Source organism: Alosa sapidissima, chromosome 6 (genome assembly GCF_018492685.1).
Source record: "Alosa sapidissima isolate fAloSap1 chromosome 6, fAloSap1.pri, whole genome shotgun sequence".
Taxonomy (NCBI): domain Eukaryota; kingdom Metazoa; phylum Chordata; class Actinopteri; order Clupeiformes; family Clupeidae; genus Alosa; species Alosa sapidissima.
In genome coordinates, this window is record NC_055962.1 from 8013391 (window position 1) to 8031001 (window position 17611).

At 44.6% G+C, this 17611-nt stretch overlaps 1 protein-coding gene across 1 annotated transcript in view; it reads right to left on the reverse strand.

Annotated features, from left to right (window-relative positions):
- The window catches only part of fig4a (FIG4 phosphoinositide 5-phosphatase a), a 91122-nt gene that overhangs the window by 10822 nt on the left and 62689 nt on the right, over positions 1-17611 (reverse strand). The window contains 7 exon segments of the mRNA XM_042094376.1: positions 4402-4488; positions 4931-5016; positions 14189-14329; positions 14331-14382; positions 15447-15530; positions 15848-15995; positions 16892-16950. Coding sequence (XP_041950310.1) covers positions 4402-4488; positions 4931-5016; positions 14189-14329; positions 14331-14382; positions 15447-15530; positions 15848-15995; positions 16892-16950 — 657 coding nt within the window.

Here is a 17611-nt window from a genome sequence, read left to right on the forward strand (position 1 = left end):
GAGCAGCAGAAACCTTAAACTCCTGCCGAAATGGTGTGGAAATGGACCATGACAGATGCCCTCCGCAAAAAGTGAGCAGCGATTTCAGAAACACACACACACACAGAGGACCCAGCTGGCCTGTACACGTGCCAGGGGAAGTAAATGGCCATGACAACAAGCACACTCTACAAAAGCCGTCCACGCTCACAAAGGAATAATGATGGTGTGCACATGCACGCACGCACGCACACACACACACACACACACACTCGCACATGTACAAATACAGAGATTTTGAAGGCTAGGCTTATAAGGATAGTAACAGCGCAGGCTGTAGGTGCATAGGATGGTGTGTGTGTGTGTGTGTGTGTGTGTGTGTGTGTGTGTAGGAGTATGTGTCTACGCATGTGCTTGTACATTCTCAGGGTGGATTAAGACATGTAGAAGTGGCAGACAGAGGTTGCTGTATGACATAATTGCAAAAGGGTTCGACTGTTAATGCAATATCTTCATTCATGATTTTGCACCCATTTGTATCTCTTGCCTATACATTCTTTAGATTTAGATTTAGGATTGAATGGAAGACTTTCTGAGCTCCTCTGCTTATTCCCAGGTGTGACTCTTTGTCTATAGACACTAGGTGAGCAGGAATGGGCAGTTTTCACCTTCCCATTGTCACTAGTAACTGCTCCAAGTACTCAGAAACTATTCTAGCATACCAAGTACAAGGCGGGGTCTTCCTACTCCCTCCAGGAGACCTGCCCTTGTGACCACCCCTGTACAACTGTTTCATAGTCATAAAGAGCTAGAGGTCAGTTTGTTTGTAACCTACTCAAGCTTAGGATGCTTCTTTGTCTAGTTAGAGATACTGGTGATTTGTTTGGGTGAAACTTGAACCTTGATGCGCATCACTGAAAGAATAAAGCCTGTTTCCTGATTGACCATCATCCTGACTGAGTCTCTAGATATCTCTAGAAAATTACCTTTATCATTACAGAACACAATGCAGAGATAGTGTGGGAGGGGAGACACCACCTCTGTTGAACAGGCAACTACTGTAGACTATAGGTTAGCGTAAGACGTGAAAAAGTGAAAAGACATCAAAAAAATAAAAGTAAAGGTAAAATGAACAAGTGCGCAAAACTGGTGCTCCAAAATACTGATTCCATTGTTTCTGAAAGTTTGTCCTGTTCACGGATTTCGCCACAATCTTGTTTCCACTTTTAAAAGGCGTCAAAGTAGTCAGTGTTTACATGTTCCCTGTTACCATGGTTTTTCACAATACTCCCACTTTACCCAGAAACGCACGTGCATGAGTAGGAAACCGTGACAGGCACACTGTGTCTTCAGCAAAGTGCAGAAGAGTAGAAGACCTTGGAGCACAGGCTAAATGAAGATCTAAACCACCCCTAAATGATAACGAGTTCAGGTAAATGAGTGCACGTGTGTGTGTGTGTGTGTGTGTGTGTGTGAAAGTAGATATCCTCCTATAAGGTTGTGACGGACAGACACGGCCACGTTTCACCCAAGTGTGACCTTTCACAACATCCTGTCTGTATTCGCTCGTCTTCCAATCAGAGAAAAGAATCTGCGCTCATCCACCATGTCCGCTGAATGCTTGAATGGAGAGATGAACATGACCATCGATGGACAGATAAAAAAAGGTGAAGGAAGGATGAAAATAAATGCTGCAGGACAATAGCATTACATACATTACATAACACTGATCCTCTCACACCCTTTAAACCCCCCCCCCCCCCCCCCTCTCCACACACACACACACACACACACCCACACACACTAAGCTGACCATGGCCGATACATGTGTTAAGGCAGACACACAGGCGGTCATGTATTAAGCTTCTAGCCCCCTGGCTCTCTGGCTCCCACCTCTGCACACAGGTGAGCGCGTGTGAGAGGAATCAATGCACACAGCATCTGTGCGTGTGTGTGCAGGACTAAGAGCGTAATATTATTTCAGTATGCGCTATTCCATATGCTCAGAAATTGGGAACATCTAATTATTTGGCATCTCGAGTATCAGTCTGTACATTTGTGAAATTAATGTAATGTAGTGATTACAGGCAGAAATACCCATGTCGTTAAAACACGTGTGTGCGTGAGGGGTGGGGAGTGGGGATTGGGGTGTGTATATGCTAGTGACTTCACATCTTCTTGTTCTTTGTGTTCACGTGTATGTCCGTGTGTGTGTGTTTGTGTGTGTGATTGACATTTTGCTGTCCTTTGTGTTCACGGCAACTGCCAGTGCCACCACATCTCAGTTATTAATTTACCCCAAAGTGGGTCTAGTTACCGTAGCAACCTTGTATAGTGAGGTGGTGTGTGTGTGTGGGATGTGTGTGTGTATGTATATGTGTGGCAGGAGAGAGTTTCTGATTGATCAATAGTACAACCTATCAGGAGGAGATGCAGATATTGGGTCATGACCAGGCTTGGAATTTTACCATTTTAGGGGCAAGGCCACTTGTCCTTCAGTTGGGCATATTTGGTGGGGGGCACAAAGGCCACATGTCAGGGCACCAAGGCCAAAGTTAACTATACAGTAGTAGGCTATAAAAATGTTCAAAATTGTATTTAGCCTATTCACAGCAGTGTACCTGCATCACTGTATGAAACATTACAAAAACATGAAACATGACATATTACATAGAACTGTAAATCATCTGATCATCTAATATTTACAGATATTTAGGCTATATTTAACATTTATTTTATATTTGGCCTGTTATGAAATTATGTATTGAACAATTTAAGCACAGCTCAGCTTTAAGAAACTCAAATAGCCTAGATGCATGCTTAGCATTTTGTGATCATTAAGGCTACTTTAACAAACTCTTAGTCAGCTGTATATCCTCTGACATCTAGGCGATATTTGTAACATTTATTTTGTATCTGGCCTGTTATGAAATCACATAGAAAAATGTAAACACGTGAAACTTAAAGCCCAAATTTGGAGACATGCATGTCGAAATTTGCTGCAAATTCAAAACCGGATTACTCTGGAACAGCTAACTGTACAGGGGACTGCTTTAAACCTTTGTGGTCGGTAAGGTCTGCTGTTTATTTTGATATATGGTTTGCCATGTTTTGAACGAAGGGTTCGTGAAGTATTCCACCAAGATGAATGGGTAAGGAGATAGGCGCAGAACCTAGAATTTATGATTCAATTTAATTATAGTATTTATTTGTCTCGCGAACCGTTCACCAAACGGCTAACATCTTTTAAAAGCTGAGAAAAAGCTCTTTCATGTGATGTGATAGGCCTACTTGTGATGTCTGTATGATGAGTAGGCTACTTCGCGAGTAGTTCAACTGAGAAGAATGGGTGTAAACCAGAATATTGAAAAAAAGGGGCACCAAGGCCACAGTGGCCTGTAAACCTCTGATTTTCAAAGAGGCATCACGGTCAACACAAGGGGCAACGATGGCCATGGCCGTCGTGGCCGCCGTGAAATTCTTACCCTGGTCATGACCACATTGTTTCTTTCATACATACTGTACCTGTGCCCAAGCACATACAATTACAAGCACCTACCCACACACAGCTAAAATATTCTCATCATCTAAGGCTGCCAATGTCATTCACACACGTGACATGCATGCACATCTAAGGCTGCCAATGTCATTCACACACGTGACATGCATGCGCGCGCACACACACGCACGCACACACACACACACACAAACAAACGTTAAGATATTCTTAGTTGGCCATCCCTTGGGACTGTTAATATTAGCCTCACATGGGTCCTCGCACACACACACACGCACGCACACACATAAACAAACGTTAAGATATTCTTAGTTGGCCATCCCTTGGGACTGTTAATATTAGCCTCACATGGGTCCTCACACACACACACACACGTGGACCATTACCCCATGCAGGGCCATTGACCTGAGACTGGTAGAAAATATAAAGACACATCAGCAACCCACCAACGCACGCACCAACCCCTTTCCCTTGCTCAACTCTCTACCTTTATCCTATCCTCCATCACACCCCCCCCCCACCTGTGCATTAGCAAAGACACAAGTAAAGACAGAAAGAAAATACAATACTTGTGAGTGAGTGAGTAGGCAGTAATGAAAGCAGAAAGGACATTACAAATAGCATACTTGTCAAAAAAAAAAAAAATTCTGTCTGTGTGTCTGTGATATGGGTTTCTGGAGAGGACATGGAAGGGCAGATGTAGAGAGCGCAGATCCTCCTTAGATGTTATCTACAGAGTGTGTGTGTGTGTGTGTGTGTCTCTAATGAAAGAGCATGCATATGGGTCTGTAGGTCTGTATGCATTAGCTGAAAGATGGAAGAAAGGCTCTACTGATGTTATTCAAGTAAGTGTGTCTGTATGAGAATGTGTGTGTGTGTGTGTGTGTGTGTGTATACACACTCACAGATTTATGATATGATCTGGGATTCTGTATTCAGCTGGATGGTCCGATTTCTCCACCTTGTGCTGGTTCTGACCCAAATGAGCGAACCTAAAACACACACACACACACACACACACACACACACTTACTAGGGGAGTCACAGACAGGATATTGCAGACCTAAACTTTAACACACACAGAGTGAGAAAGCAGTCCAAATTTTCTACTGCCAGCCTTTATACATTAAGGTATAATGTGTATACACACGCACGCAAATTCATGACACTTTTGTACTTTATTACAGCACTCCATCCTTCAGAGCTCTGTGTTGATGGACAATGCAATCTTACAGACAGGCTACAGCAGGCATGTAACTGAAGCGTTCCGTTCATGCTGCAACAATTAGCTACACCAGACGTTAGAGCAATGCATACATTCCAAAACTATTGCTTCAGTTACGTGCCTGATGTTGCCTGACACACAAAAGAGAAGCACAAAAATACAGATAAACACACACATGTGCACACGGACACCACACCCATAATACACACCTGTGGTAGGTAATCAGGTCGTCGTCACCCAGGGGTTCTGTGAGGTCGAGTCCGTACGGCTCTTTCATTGGCTGAGGTGGAATGTCCTTAAAAAAAGGTCAAAGATTAAGGGAGAAGATTAGAGGACAAACGTCAACTGAAGCACTGGTTAAAGGTCACTGCACACTGAGCCCACGATTGTATGATTAAAAAAATAAATACAACTTCACGCTGCACCAATCACATTTACATACCTACTTGCACGCCTACTACCGCCAGTCATTAAAGTTTTCGGAAGAGGTTTCACATTCGGAAGAGGTTTGCTACGGCTCACATCTGTACAGTTTCAGAGAACAAGGGCTCCTACTGCCCTGCCTACAGGTGCCAATCAACCAATCAGACAGCTTTAAAGCCCTGCCTACAGGTGCCAATCAGACAGCTTTAAAGCCCTGCCTACAGGTGCCACTCCTGCCTACAGATGCCAATCCTGCCTACAGATGCCAATCAAAGAGCAAAGAGGGTGCACTGGGAAAAGAACTCTGAAAAGCACTCATGAGTCCTGACAGTCTACTCAAGGCCTTTGTTGAAACGTACCCTCTCACCCCGCACTCTCAGTGGAGAAACGTACACAGAAAGTACATACACACTGTTACATAACACCAGCCTTCAGCATTTTCCTTTGTGCATACTGACAGCTCTGGGACGAAATTCATGATCTTGCACATAACTACACTAATTTACAGAGAATGAAGCACACACACACACACACACACACACACACACACACACACACACACACACACACACACACACACAAAGGCACACTTCTAAACCAAAGCATTTAATTTCCAATCCTGCAATATTTATTATGTTCCTTGACCATTAATTTCTGCACTGCCACTTAATTCATTGATGGGTTTCTCAAAAACACAACTTCACACCCAACCAGAAACTAACATATCTCTGCAAACCAACATAAACAAGCAGACAAACAAACACGCCAGCAGGTGGATCGCACTACTCTTTTTTTCTAAACCTAAAAGCGTAAACACATACACACAACCAGTATGACTAAAGCAAACACACATGCACACTGTAAGGATGAACACACACACACACACCGACGATGAAGAAAGAAAGAAACACACACATACATAAACACACACACACACACACACACACACATAAACACACACGCACAGCAAAATGAAGTGCTGAGAGGTAATTGTTCCGAGAGCGGGCTGATAATCATATGTTTAAATATTTTATCAGTTGCGGATTTCTCAGTTACCCTGGCGATCAATCCTGCCGGCCAGGCCTGTGGGCACAGCCAAGAGTCTCTGTGTGTGTGTGTGTGTCTGTGTGTGTGTGTGTGTGTGTGTGTGTGACACGTGAGCCCAAGCACGAGCAAACATGCACACATGCTCACTCATATACACACACGCACGCACGCACACACACACACACACACACACACACACACACACACACACACACACACACACGCAAACATACACCTACACATACATTAAACACAAACAACAATATTCACACATACAGTACAAACTTCAAAAAATGCAACCGTGCCAAAATAAAAATCAGATTGTGTGTGTGTGTGTGTGAAATAGATTTCATATCTGATCAGTCAGGCCTGCATAAGCATGGATAGAAGCAGTCGTACTCTCCACGAGGGGTGCACACACACATTATTCACAGTACACAGATGGGGGACATGCATACACACACACTCTTTCTCTCTCACACACACACACACACACACACACACACACACACACACACACACACACACACACACGATACCCCATCATGCCGATCAACATAAACATAGAACCACTCACACAGAACACCGAACATGTCACAGACTCTTGAAAACACGCCGCAAAACGTGTTTTTGTGTAGAATCTGGCAATCACACAAAATAACTAATTATCTCCCTCTACATACATTTATCCATACACACACACACGGGCACACACAGAGAGAATCACTGTGATAAGGTAGATGATTCATCTGAGGTTGCAAATATTTTAATGTGAAATTTTACAGTCCATTTTCTCAGGGTCAAAATATTAAAACTTCTGCGACTAGCGCACCCCACACCGCAACCCATCCCACCCCATACCCGTGTGTGTAAGGGTTGCAGCCAGTGGTCCTTGGACGCTTTCCGCTAGGACTTTTTAATGTCTTGCCAGTCAACATGCCTGGAAAGAATTTATTTTATTTATTCATTCAATCATTTCACTGGCCAAATGATATGAGAGAATGACAACATCCAAAAATGTGTTTGACTGTGACCATTATAAGCCAACAACAACAACACCACATCACAAGGACTTCTGTAAAAAGCTTAGATCGCATCAAAAACAATAGACCAGCAATAGGATCTCATGTTCTCTTTTGTGCCCGAAAGTGTTCTGTTGCCAGTCTAATGGGGGTATGCTTGGCTATGCACAGAAGCCAGGACTTTGCATGATATGATTGTTGTCTTTTGTGCGGCACTATTAATGGCAAAAGCATGGTTCGCAATGCGTGGACAAGTATTCTTTGGAATTCATTTACGTTCAAAAACTCGGATACAAATTACAACCTTCTGTCCGTACTCCGAATCTGAATTCATCCGAATTCTTCGGCACGTTTTTGAGGGCCTATGGACACCAATGAAACGGAGCCATGTTTGAAACAGACGTGACTATTTTTGTAAGAAAAAGGAGCATAAACAAGGCTTTATCATATCCAGAAATATTATATTATATTTATATTTTTTTCCTTTTCAATTTACAGGTTAAATACTGGTCAATGGAAACCCTGGACTGGAGAGTTTGTATGTTGTGACAGTAACGATGAGTGAGAGAGTGTGTGTGCTTATCCAGATGCATTTTCGGTGTAGAAGATAGGGCACCTGGGATAGGCCAATGGCACACATTCCCTTTACCATGACAACAGATCTCCATGAAAACACCAGAGCTTTCTAATCTTCTGAAAAGCATGCTGACGCTTTAACTGCCCTGCTCTGCGTCTCTCTGCGTCTCTCTCTCTCTCTCTCTCTCTCTCTCTCTCTCTCTCTCTCTCTCTCTCTCTCTCTCTCTCTCTCTCTCTCTCTCTCTCTCTCTCTCTCTCTCTCTCTCTCTCTCTCTCTCTCTCTCTCTCTCTCTCTCTCTCTCTCTCTCTCCGTTTGTGTGTGGCCAAATGCTTTTTTAGCAGAAAATTAGTTGGACCCTTTCAGCAACAAGTGTGTCACACACACACACACACATATATACACAAATGGAAAGCACTAGAGAGGTCAACATGGCTGTGGTTGCAATTAGGACAGGATTAGCAAAGGGTAGTACAATTTAGGTGTGTGTATCTGTGTGCATTTTCTGAGAAACAGTTGGGAGACCCCACAGCCACACAAGTCATTAACTGTATTTCCCTACTTTTTTAAATAGATTGTTTTAATGGGAGAACACGCTGTATTTGACCTATTACAATACAAAACACACATGGGTCACAGGGTCACAAGTACAGGCGCACGCACGCACGCACACGCACACACACACACACACACACACCTTACTTTAGTGATAACAAAGAATGAAAGTGACACCATATTCCTCTCATCTTCAAGTCATGCAGTTCAAGCTTGCACTGTGAGACCACACATAAAACACATACATTTAACAGAGCATGGTAACACAAACCACACAAACACACACACGTAACAGGGCATGGTAACACAAACACCCGTACACATACACATTTAACACAGCATGGCAACACTCACACACACAAATGAATGATGTTTCCAAAATCACTGAGTAATCGCGTTGAATAATCGCGATCTCAATACTGACCAAAACAATCCTGATAATGATATTTTTGCCATAATGGAGTAGCCCGAGAGCTTCTATAGTGGCAGGCTGAAGCATCCACTTCCAAGAGACCAAGACAGGATAATGCAGAAAATGCACATCGCAGGTTACTCATTTCTTCTTTCACTGCCGGTAAAAAGTTTGAGGTCACTTAGAAATTTCCATCCCACTCAATTATAGACAGAATACCAGCTGCACTGTTTTTTTTTTTTAATCAGGGCAGCAGTTTTCAATGTGCTTACATAATTGCAAAAGGGTTCTTGACCGTTGCAGATATCCACAGGAAGCATGCAGTCTTCAGTCTCCTCTGAGTTAGTGCAATTAAACCTTAGGAGCTATTCGGTGATGACGCAACTGTGGTGTGTACATGGGGAGGAAAGGCAGTATCCAATTGCTAGTGTACATGTACAGGTATTGGGGCAGACTTACCTGTTAGAGGTTGGGGTGGTGGATAATTTGCCATATCGTATGACTTTGGGCCAAGATTTTCCAAATTTGTTTCATCTGGTAGCTGCTAGGAATGATTGTAACATGGCGGTGACACGAGCCATGGCTACAAATAGTGAAGTTGAGGTGCCATTCTCCGCATTGCCTTTCTATAATTTTGACATTGATGCCCAGCCAGGAAAGGGCAGGAAGGCTAAGAGGCAGAGAAGAAAGGAAAAGTTCCTGTATGGGGCTGCTCATCGCCAAGAGGAGTTGTCCCCAGAACAGTTGGAGGTGCCTCTAGAGATACCCCACAATATTAGTAGTATGCAGCAGCAAGATCCAGACATTGGGCCGTTATACCAGCAAGCTCAGGAGGGGGCACAGTGCAGGGGTGATGGCAGTGGGGAGGCAGGACATGGGTTTTACCTCAGGAAGAGGGTGTTATATAAAGGGGGTGGATCAGAGGCAAGGATGGTAGTCCCTCAGAAGGTTAGAGGAGTAGTCCTCGAGTTAAGCCATTCTAACCCCTGGGCAGGTCATCTAGGCAGGCAAAAGACCAGTGCCCGTGTTAGCCGCCATTTCTATTGGCCGAATATGACTAAAGACATTGCAGAGTTCTGTAGGGTATGTCCAGAGTGCCAGAAAACCACTAGCCGATGTCCCCCTAAGGTTCCCTTAGAGCCTCTGCCCAAAGTAGGAACACCCTTTGAGCAACTAGGAATGGATGTGGTAGGACCCCTTGAGCGTAGTAAAGCTGGAAACTGCTATATGTTGGTCATCAGTGATTATGCCACAAGGTATCCCGAGGTTTTTGCATTGAAGGCAGTGAAAGCTAGAACTGTAGCCACCTGTCTCATTCAGCTGTTCTCTAGAGTGGGTTTCCCTAGGGCCATAATCACAGACCAGGGAACTAACTTTATGTCAAGGCTCCTTAAGCAGGTCTATATGCTGTTAGGGATAAAGGGCATACGGACTACACCTTATCATCCGCTGATGGACGGCTTGACTGAACGGTTCAATCAGACCCTCAAACAGATGTTACACAAGTTTGTGAGTGAATCTGGCGCTGCCTGAGACAACTGGATCCCCTACCTTCTCTTCGCACATTGCGAGGTCCCGCAAGCTTCAACAGGGTTTTCACCTTTTGAGTTACTTTATGGCCGGGAGGTGTGAGGACCCCTGTCTCTGCTGAAAGAAGCCTGAATGGGAGACGAGGAGGCCCCCCAGTCCCAGAATACACTTGCCTACGTCTTGCAGATGAGGAAGAGGATTGAAAAGCATTGCACAGCTTGCCCAACAGAATCTTGAGCAGGCACAAGAACGGCAGAGGAGGGGGGGGGGGGGGGGAGGGCAGGGCAATCCTGATCAAGTTGCTCTGTATGTTTGTCCCTGTATGTACTTATTTGTATGTGTTTATTATGCCATGTTTGTTTGAATCTGTTATTAGTTTATCATTTTGTCTCCGAGTCTGTCTTGTGAATTATGTGTTAATTGTTTGTTGTGTGTTCACCTGTAATTAAGAATGGTGCTGGTAACCTGTATATATGTTCACCTCTTTATCAGTCTTGGTTAGTGCTAGTCTAGTCCAGTCCTGTGTGTTTGACGTGTAGGCCTAGTGACTCTGAGATAGTTAAACAGAACTGTTTATTCCATATTTACGTTTTTTTTGCATAGCTATTTAGAACTATTTTCATTTTTGCTTAGTATATTCCCCTTAATCACCTGTACTTGCTTGCTGTGATTTGGTAAGCCTTAAAATTAAATTAACATTTTACACCGCATCGCTGCTGTTCCTCTGATTCTGTGGCCAAAACCCAAAAAGAAGATGAAACTCAAAACAGTTCCGTCACAAACATCAACCTCATCCCTCCCTCCCTCCCTCCATCTCATTCGTATTTGCCTCCATCCATTCATTCTCTGCATCCTTTACTTCATGACTACATACACCCCCCCCCCTAATTCCTTGCTTATGACAACACCACTAGCAAAACAGATAGTGTTGTCATGATGAGGAGGAGAGAGCTTCTGAGTCAGATCAGTGAAATGTTCTCCATCAGTGTGTGTGTGTGTGTGACACTGGAATGTGATAGACAGCACTGGAACACACATTTAAAAAGGTCCTCTAGTGATGGCTGACTCATTGGTCTCTGCCTTTATAAACAGGGAGGCGTTATCACCACAGGGGGCTCAGTCTAATCTGGCGCGTGGCTTTGTGGCTTAATGCACATGATAAATCTCAGCTCCGCATTTTACTGCTCCTTCTCGGGGGGGTATGTGAAACACATTCACAAAAGAAAACTGGCCCAAAGACGTCACTGACGGTCTGGTTTTAATAAGGGGACAAGGTGGGAGGGTATGTAATCCAATCACTGGCTCTCTCAGTGGCTCTTCCATAGAGATGGCACAAGCTTGCACACGTAAAGGGGGTAGAGCAACCACAGTGCACCACAGTGTTCATTAGTCACTATTCAACCTTCTGCAGTGCTCAAGCACACGGATTGTAAATATATGAACCTGACGGTTAGGCCTGATGGTCTAGGTTGGCATGTTTGAGAGAGATTTGCAGTGCTGCCATCGCTACTGCTGACAGTCCCGCCAAACACGCAGTCCCGTGAAACACCCTACCCTCGGATGCTTCTGGTTGGCCAAGCTGAGGTGCCACTGGCAATGTCACTTCCTGTGTGAGATCCTGCGCCTGTGGCGGTCAAGCACACACACACACACACGCTAACACTTGGGAGGTGTTAGGTGAGGCAGTGAACAGCATAGTACATCAGAACAGCATCAGCATCACACACACACACACACACACACACACACACACACAGAGAGGTCACATGCTCACACTGATCGCAATCACACTGACAACGCGGGTGTGTGAGCTAGATGCCGTAAGTCAATGGATCTCAGTGTGTGTGTGTGTGTGTGTGTGTGTGTGTGTGTGTGTGTGTGTGTGTGTGATATGGAGCATGCTTGATCCAGGACAGGAAGAGAATGTGTTGGAGGGCTGATGACAGGATTATGAGTGAGCATAAAGAGACAGATGAACAGATGAGAGAGAGAGAGAAAAAGAAAGAGAAAGAGAGAGAATCTGTAGTCATGTGTGTCTGAATGTACTCTGTATGTGTGTGTGTGTGTGTGTCTGAATGTACTCTGTATGTGTGTGTGTGTGTGAGTGAGTGAGTGAGAGAAAGAGAGTACATGCTAGACACTGAGCTAGAAGAGGGAGACCCAGCAAATGCCAGGCTTGTGTGAGGGCAACAAAAGGGCATCTGTGTCTATGTCCAACAGCTCTTCAAGAGGACGCTCCACACACACACACACACACACACACACACACACACACACACACACACACACACACACACACACACACACACACACACACACACACACACACACACACACACACACACACACACACACACACACACACACAGTCTGAAAGAGGGAGGTAAAGAATGGAGGGAGAGGGAGGTGTGGGGAAAGAGATAAAGACACAGAGAAGTGTTTGATGAAGAGAGAGACATCTGAGAAGGATAGAGATCAAATGAGAGGCTGAAGAGGATAGGATGTCATTTATAAAGCATTACAAGCATATTGCTGAGCATACAATGACATTCAAATTGTATATGATGATATTTCTCATTGAACGCTACACAACTGGCCTACCTTATGGCAGTTAGCTCCTGCCCTGGCTGTGATCACAGTGAGTGTGTGGGTGCATCAGGGTGTATGAATGTGGGTCAAGTATTTTCTTGAAGTAGCTACTAGTTCTCTCATCACTATTGATTGACATATCGTGCATCTGTGTGTCAATGTGCATGTGTTTGAGCTTGTGACAATCGTGTGTGTGTGTTTGTGTCCTGTAAGTTTAAGTGCATGTGTAGTGGTGTGTGTGTAGTGGTGTGTGTGTGTGTGTGTCAGCATTTATGTGTGCATGTATGTGTGCATGTGTGTATAAGTTTGTGTGGAGTGTCTTCCTGAAGAGCTGCCAGACACAGACACAAATTGAAAGAAGCACCCACGTAGACCAAGAGTGATGGTGACCTCAATCGTCCAATACTCAAACTAATCACATAGATTCTTTAGAACATCAATTGTCACTGCTCGTCACTTCTGCTTCACTCATCACAAAAGACCTAACAACCCAATATTTATTCTCAATCCGTGACCCAGTCAAACCGCCCACCCCCAGAATCAGATCAACAGCAGTCTTGGGCAGCTATCCTCTATCTTTGCATACAAAGAGTGCACCTTTCAAGTAACCCATTGTAGGAATTCCCCCAATTTCATACATTTTCAACATACTGAGTGCTGAGTTAGTGCTACGGGGGTACCTAATTTTTCTACAAACGCCAAAAAAGGCAAACGAGATCGCTACAAAGCAAACTACAACGCTACCTAGCGTAATACCAGATGTTGTGGGCAAACATCGGTAATGTCAGATTCCATTCTCCTTACGGTGAGTCAGTGTAGCATCAAGAAGGGTTGGATACCATTATTTTAAAGGTGCTGTAAGCGTTTTTTAGGCTAAAACATGTTGTGTCACTTACAGCAAACATCACCTCACCATCGGCTAGCTGCCTGTGTCCTGAATACACTGTAAAAAAAAAAGAAACATGATCTCTGTGGACAGCCCAGGCTCAAAAAACAGCAACAAAAACAACCTGGGCCAACCTGGCCTATAAAAACATAACACACTGTTCCAGCAAATCACCGACGAGATGCGCGTTTAGGAGAGCTTCAATTGCACGGGAGGGAGGGGGAGCTAGCTCTCTATTTTGTTTGAACGTCAACAGAAGTGACGTTACCCAGCATCACTTAGAGCACCTTTAAGGTAAAAGTACTACATTGTGTTGCTTTCAGATGGACATGCTCTTAATGTAGTGGAAACCCTCAGGTTCAGAGGAATGTGGATGAAATGTATGGTATGAAAGTTAACTCTAAATTCCGTCTGTTGAGGACTTGTTACCTCCTGTGCGCGGACGCTGTCCCCTGATTCGACGAGTTTGATGGGCGTGGAGCGCTGGGAGGCGGAGCCGTCGTCCTCGCGGTCTTCCTCTGAGTCGTCCTCGCTGCTGCTGGACACGGCCTCCTCCGAGGGTGGAGGGGGGGGCGCTGGCCGCCGTCTTACGCTGCAGGACTGCCTCGTCTTTGCTGCTCTTCCTGGGAGATGGGAGATGAGAGAGAGAGACTTTTACGGTACCAGGGTTGTCCAATTCGAGTCACTAACCACTGAGTCCGAGTCCAGTCTCGAGTCCCCAGTATTCAAGTCCGAGTCAAGACATTACAGAAACATCACAATAGAGTCGGATCCCTATTGATCTGAATTGAGTCCGATACAAATGACAAATGTCAAATAGCACAGATACATGCATATGGACACCTGTATCCTTTTCACAAGAGAGAGAGAGAGAGAGGAGACGTGAAAACTAGATGTACCAGGAAGACACAGCCAGAGATGAGAAGAGAGATACAAAAGTACATTGAATCAAGAGATCATTCTCTGCCAGAAAAAGCACACACACACAGAGACACACACACACAAACACACACTTGGTCAATTTGTAGCTGAGGCTGGTCATCACATTCAGGTCAACCATAACCGTTACATATGCACACCACAGCAGAGTGTGTGTGTGTGTGTGTGTGCGTGTCTGAGAAACAACGTGACAAATAACTGGTTTCCCAGCAGATCAGAAGCAGGTGAGTCACGCGGATGTTGTTGTGGGTTAAGTGCACATGTGGAAGAGACTGGCACACACTGACACACAGGCAAAAACACCCTCTCAGATATACAGCAATACTCTCACACGCGCACGCGCACGCGCACACGCACACGCACACGCACACGCACACGCACACGCACACGCACACGCACACGCACACACACACACACACCTACTGTAAGATAAGTAGATCTTCAGACAAATTAAATCATGATCACATACACACTCCAAGAGATTACACATACAGTTGAATAACACGAATTCGAATAATACGAATGACATAAGAAAGCATACAGTTGCTTCAAGAGTTAAGAGAGAAACATGCAAGATGTACTTCTTCCCTAAGTTCCAGGAAGTGGTACAGAATAGCACTATAGACTAACAGGCATCCGAATAAAAATCTAAACTTAGACATACAGTATCCATGCACACAAATGTTTACTGCACCGCACCACACTCATGAAAACATAGATAAATGAACATGCGCACACACACACTTACCCCAAAACAGATTTTGCGGTCTCTTCTGGCTTGCGAACAGTGAATGGGCTGGGATCCACTCCGACAGTTTTGGGCATGAACTCCCTGCACAAACAAACAAACAAACAAAAAAACAGCATGAATCACTGGAAAACACTTTGTCTTGAGCACCTCAATTATCACTACAACTGTATTGTATTGTGATTACGGCATTCACACTGGAAGATTTGGTGTGTATCTCTGTGTATGTGTGTCCTGATGTATATTATCTTGATACTTCAATGTCCCCATTAGCTGGCTGTGTGAATTCATTATACCCTGGGAGTGTGTATGCTTGCCTGTCTGTGTGTGTGTGTGTGTGTGTGTGTGTGTATAAATATGTGTGAATGTGTGTGTACACGTGTGTGTGTATGTGCACCTACCGAGCAGAGTTGGTCATGGAGATGCAGAAAGTGTCGTCGAATGATGTGAGCTCGTACGGCTTGTAGAATTCTGTGTAGGTGTCGATGCTCTCGTCAAACCGGTTCACACGTTTCACCGTCACATTCTTACGGTTCTCATCACAAGGGACTAACACACACACACACACACACACACATAAAATATGACAGATTTCAATTCTGATCTCTCTGAATGTGAATTGTGGTTGGTGTGGTATTGCAGGAGGATGCTTTTTAAAGAGTGTGCTGCACAGCTAGTCCATATGTTCAATGAATGAGCATTTTTGTTAATACTACAGTATGTTCCCTAGACTAATATTCTGTTCCCTTCTGTTCTCTTTAAGCTCACACACACACACACACACACACACACACACACACTTTCCCTTGCTTTCGAGGAACACTGTACGTTGTTAGGATCGGATTCTGGCCAATAAAGGTCTTTTTGACTGTGTGAAAGCAGCGTTTAAAGAGGCCAGGGCAGTAGTGTGTGTACAGGAAGGGATCCTCTGCTGCTGTCCAAACAACAGATGGGCACCATGGCTGCAGCAGCACATTAGCGCCTGAGGACCAGGTGCACAGCACTGTAAGCAGGCTGGCCGGCTGGACAGTGTTTTTGTGATTGTTTGCGGGTCTGTGTGTCTGTGTGTGTGTGTGCGAAAGTCTAACTTAATTTCCCAAATTCTTTTCAACATATTTGTCCCTTTAAATATATATGTAATTGAGCTTCGGCAATAATGTTGAGAGAGAGAGAGAGGATTACTTAATTTCCCCAATTCTGTTTAACATATTTTCTATGTGTATGTGTGTTATTGAGCAGAGAAACAGAGCGAGAGAGGGGGAGAGAGAGAGAGTGTGGGAGGGAGGGAGGGGGAGAGAGAGAGAGAGTGCGGGAGGGAGGGAGGGGGAGAGAGAGAGAGTGTGGGAGGGAGGGAGGGGGAGAGAAAGAGGGTAGAGGGTGAGAGTGTGTGCACGCGTTTGTTGTTGTGTCTCATCAGCAACAGGCCTAGTGAAAGATGTGATTACCGTCATCATATGGTAGAGGCAGGTAGGACAGGACTCCCTCAGACCACCAGTACGTGTAACTATAAAAAAAACACACACACACACACACAAGCCAGGATCAGAGTCCAATCAGTGTGTGAATGAGGTGGCTAGTGAGGGGGTGTAGTGTTACTGGAGACTGAATGGATTCAACAGACAGACAGACAGACAGACAGACAGACACCTGCCCCCCACCTAACTCCCCCACCTATGTCCTTCAATCTCCACTATATCATATAACATGCCCAACTCTGGGTCAAACCACTTCCATCTCTCTATTTCTATTTCTATTTCTCTCTCTCTCTCTCTCTCTCTCTCTCTCTCTCAGAGATCCCAGCTGTTGGTTAGCAGCTGATGATTGACCTTCTTCAGCGACTGGTGTGCTCATCTGCTGAACATGCTGTATGTGTTTGTGTTAGGGCTGGGACAACGCGTCAACGTAATCGATGACGTCGACGCAAAAAATACGTCGATGCAAAATATGAGCGTCGATTCGTCAAGCATAACATGTGCTGCTAAATATTTTTAATTTTACACCTTCAGTGTTTTCCATACGTTGACTAATCTGTGGCTGGGCACCACGAAATCAAAACCGGCCACCACACATTGATGTTCTATGTTATAGTCCTACTATTTAAATTAAAGATAAGATAATTTCATTGAGCTGCACTTTTTACTCACACAGCCTTTCCTCGCCCCGCC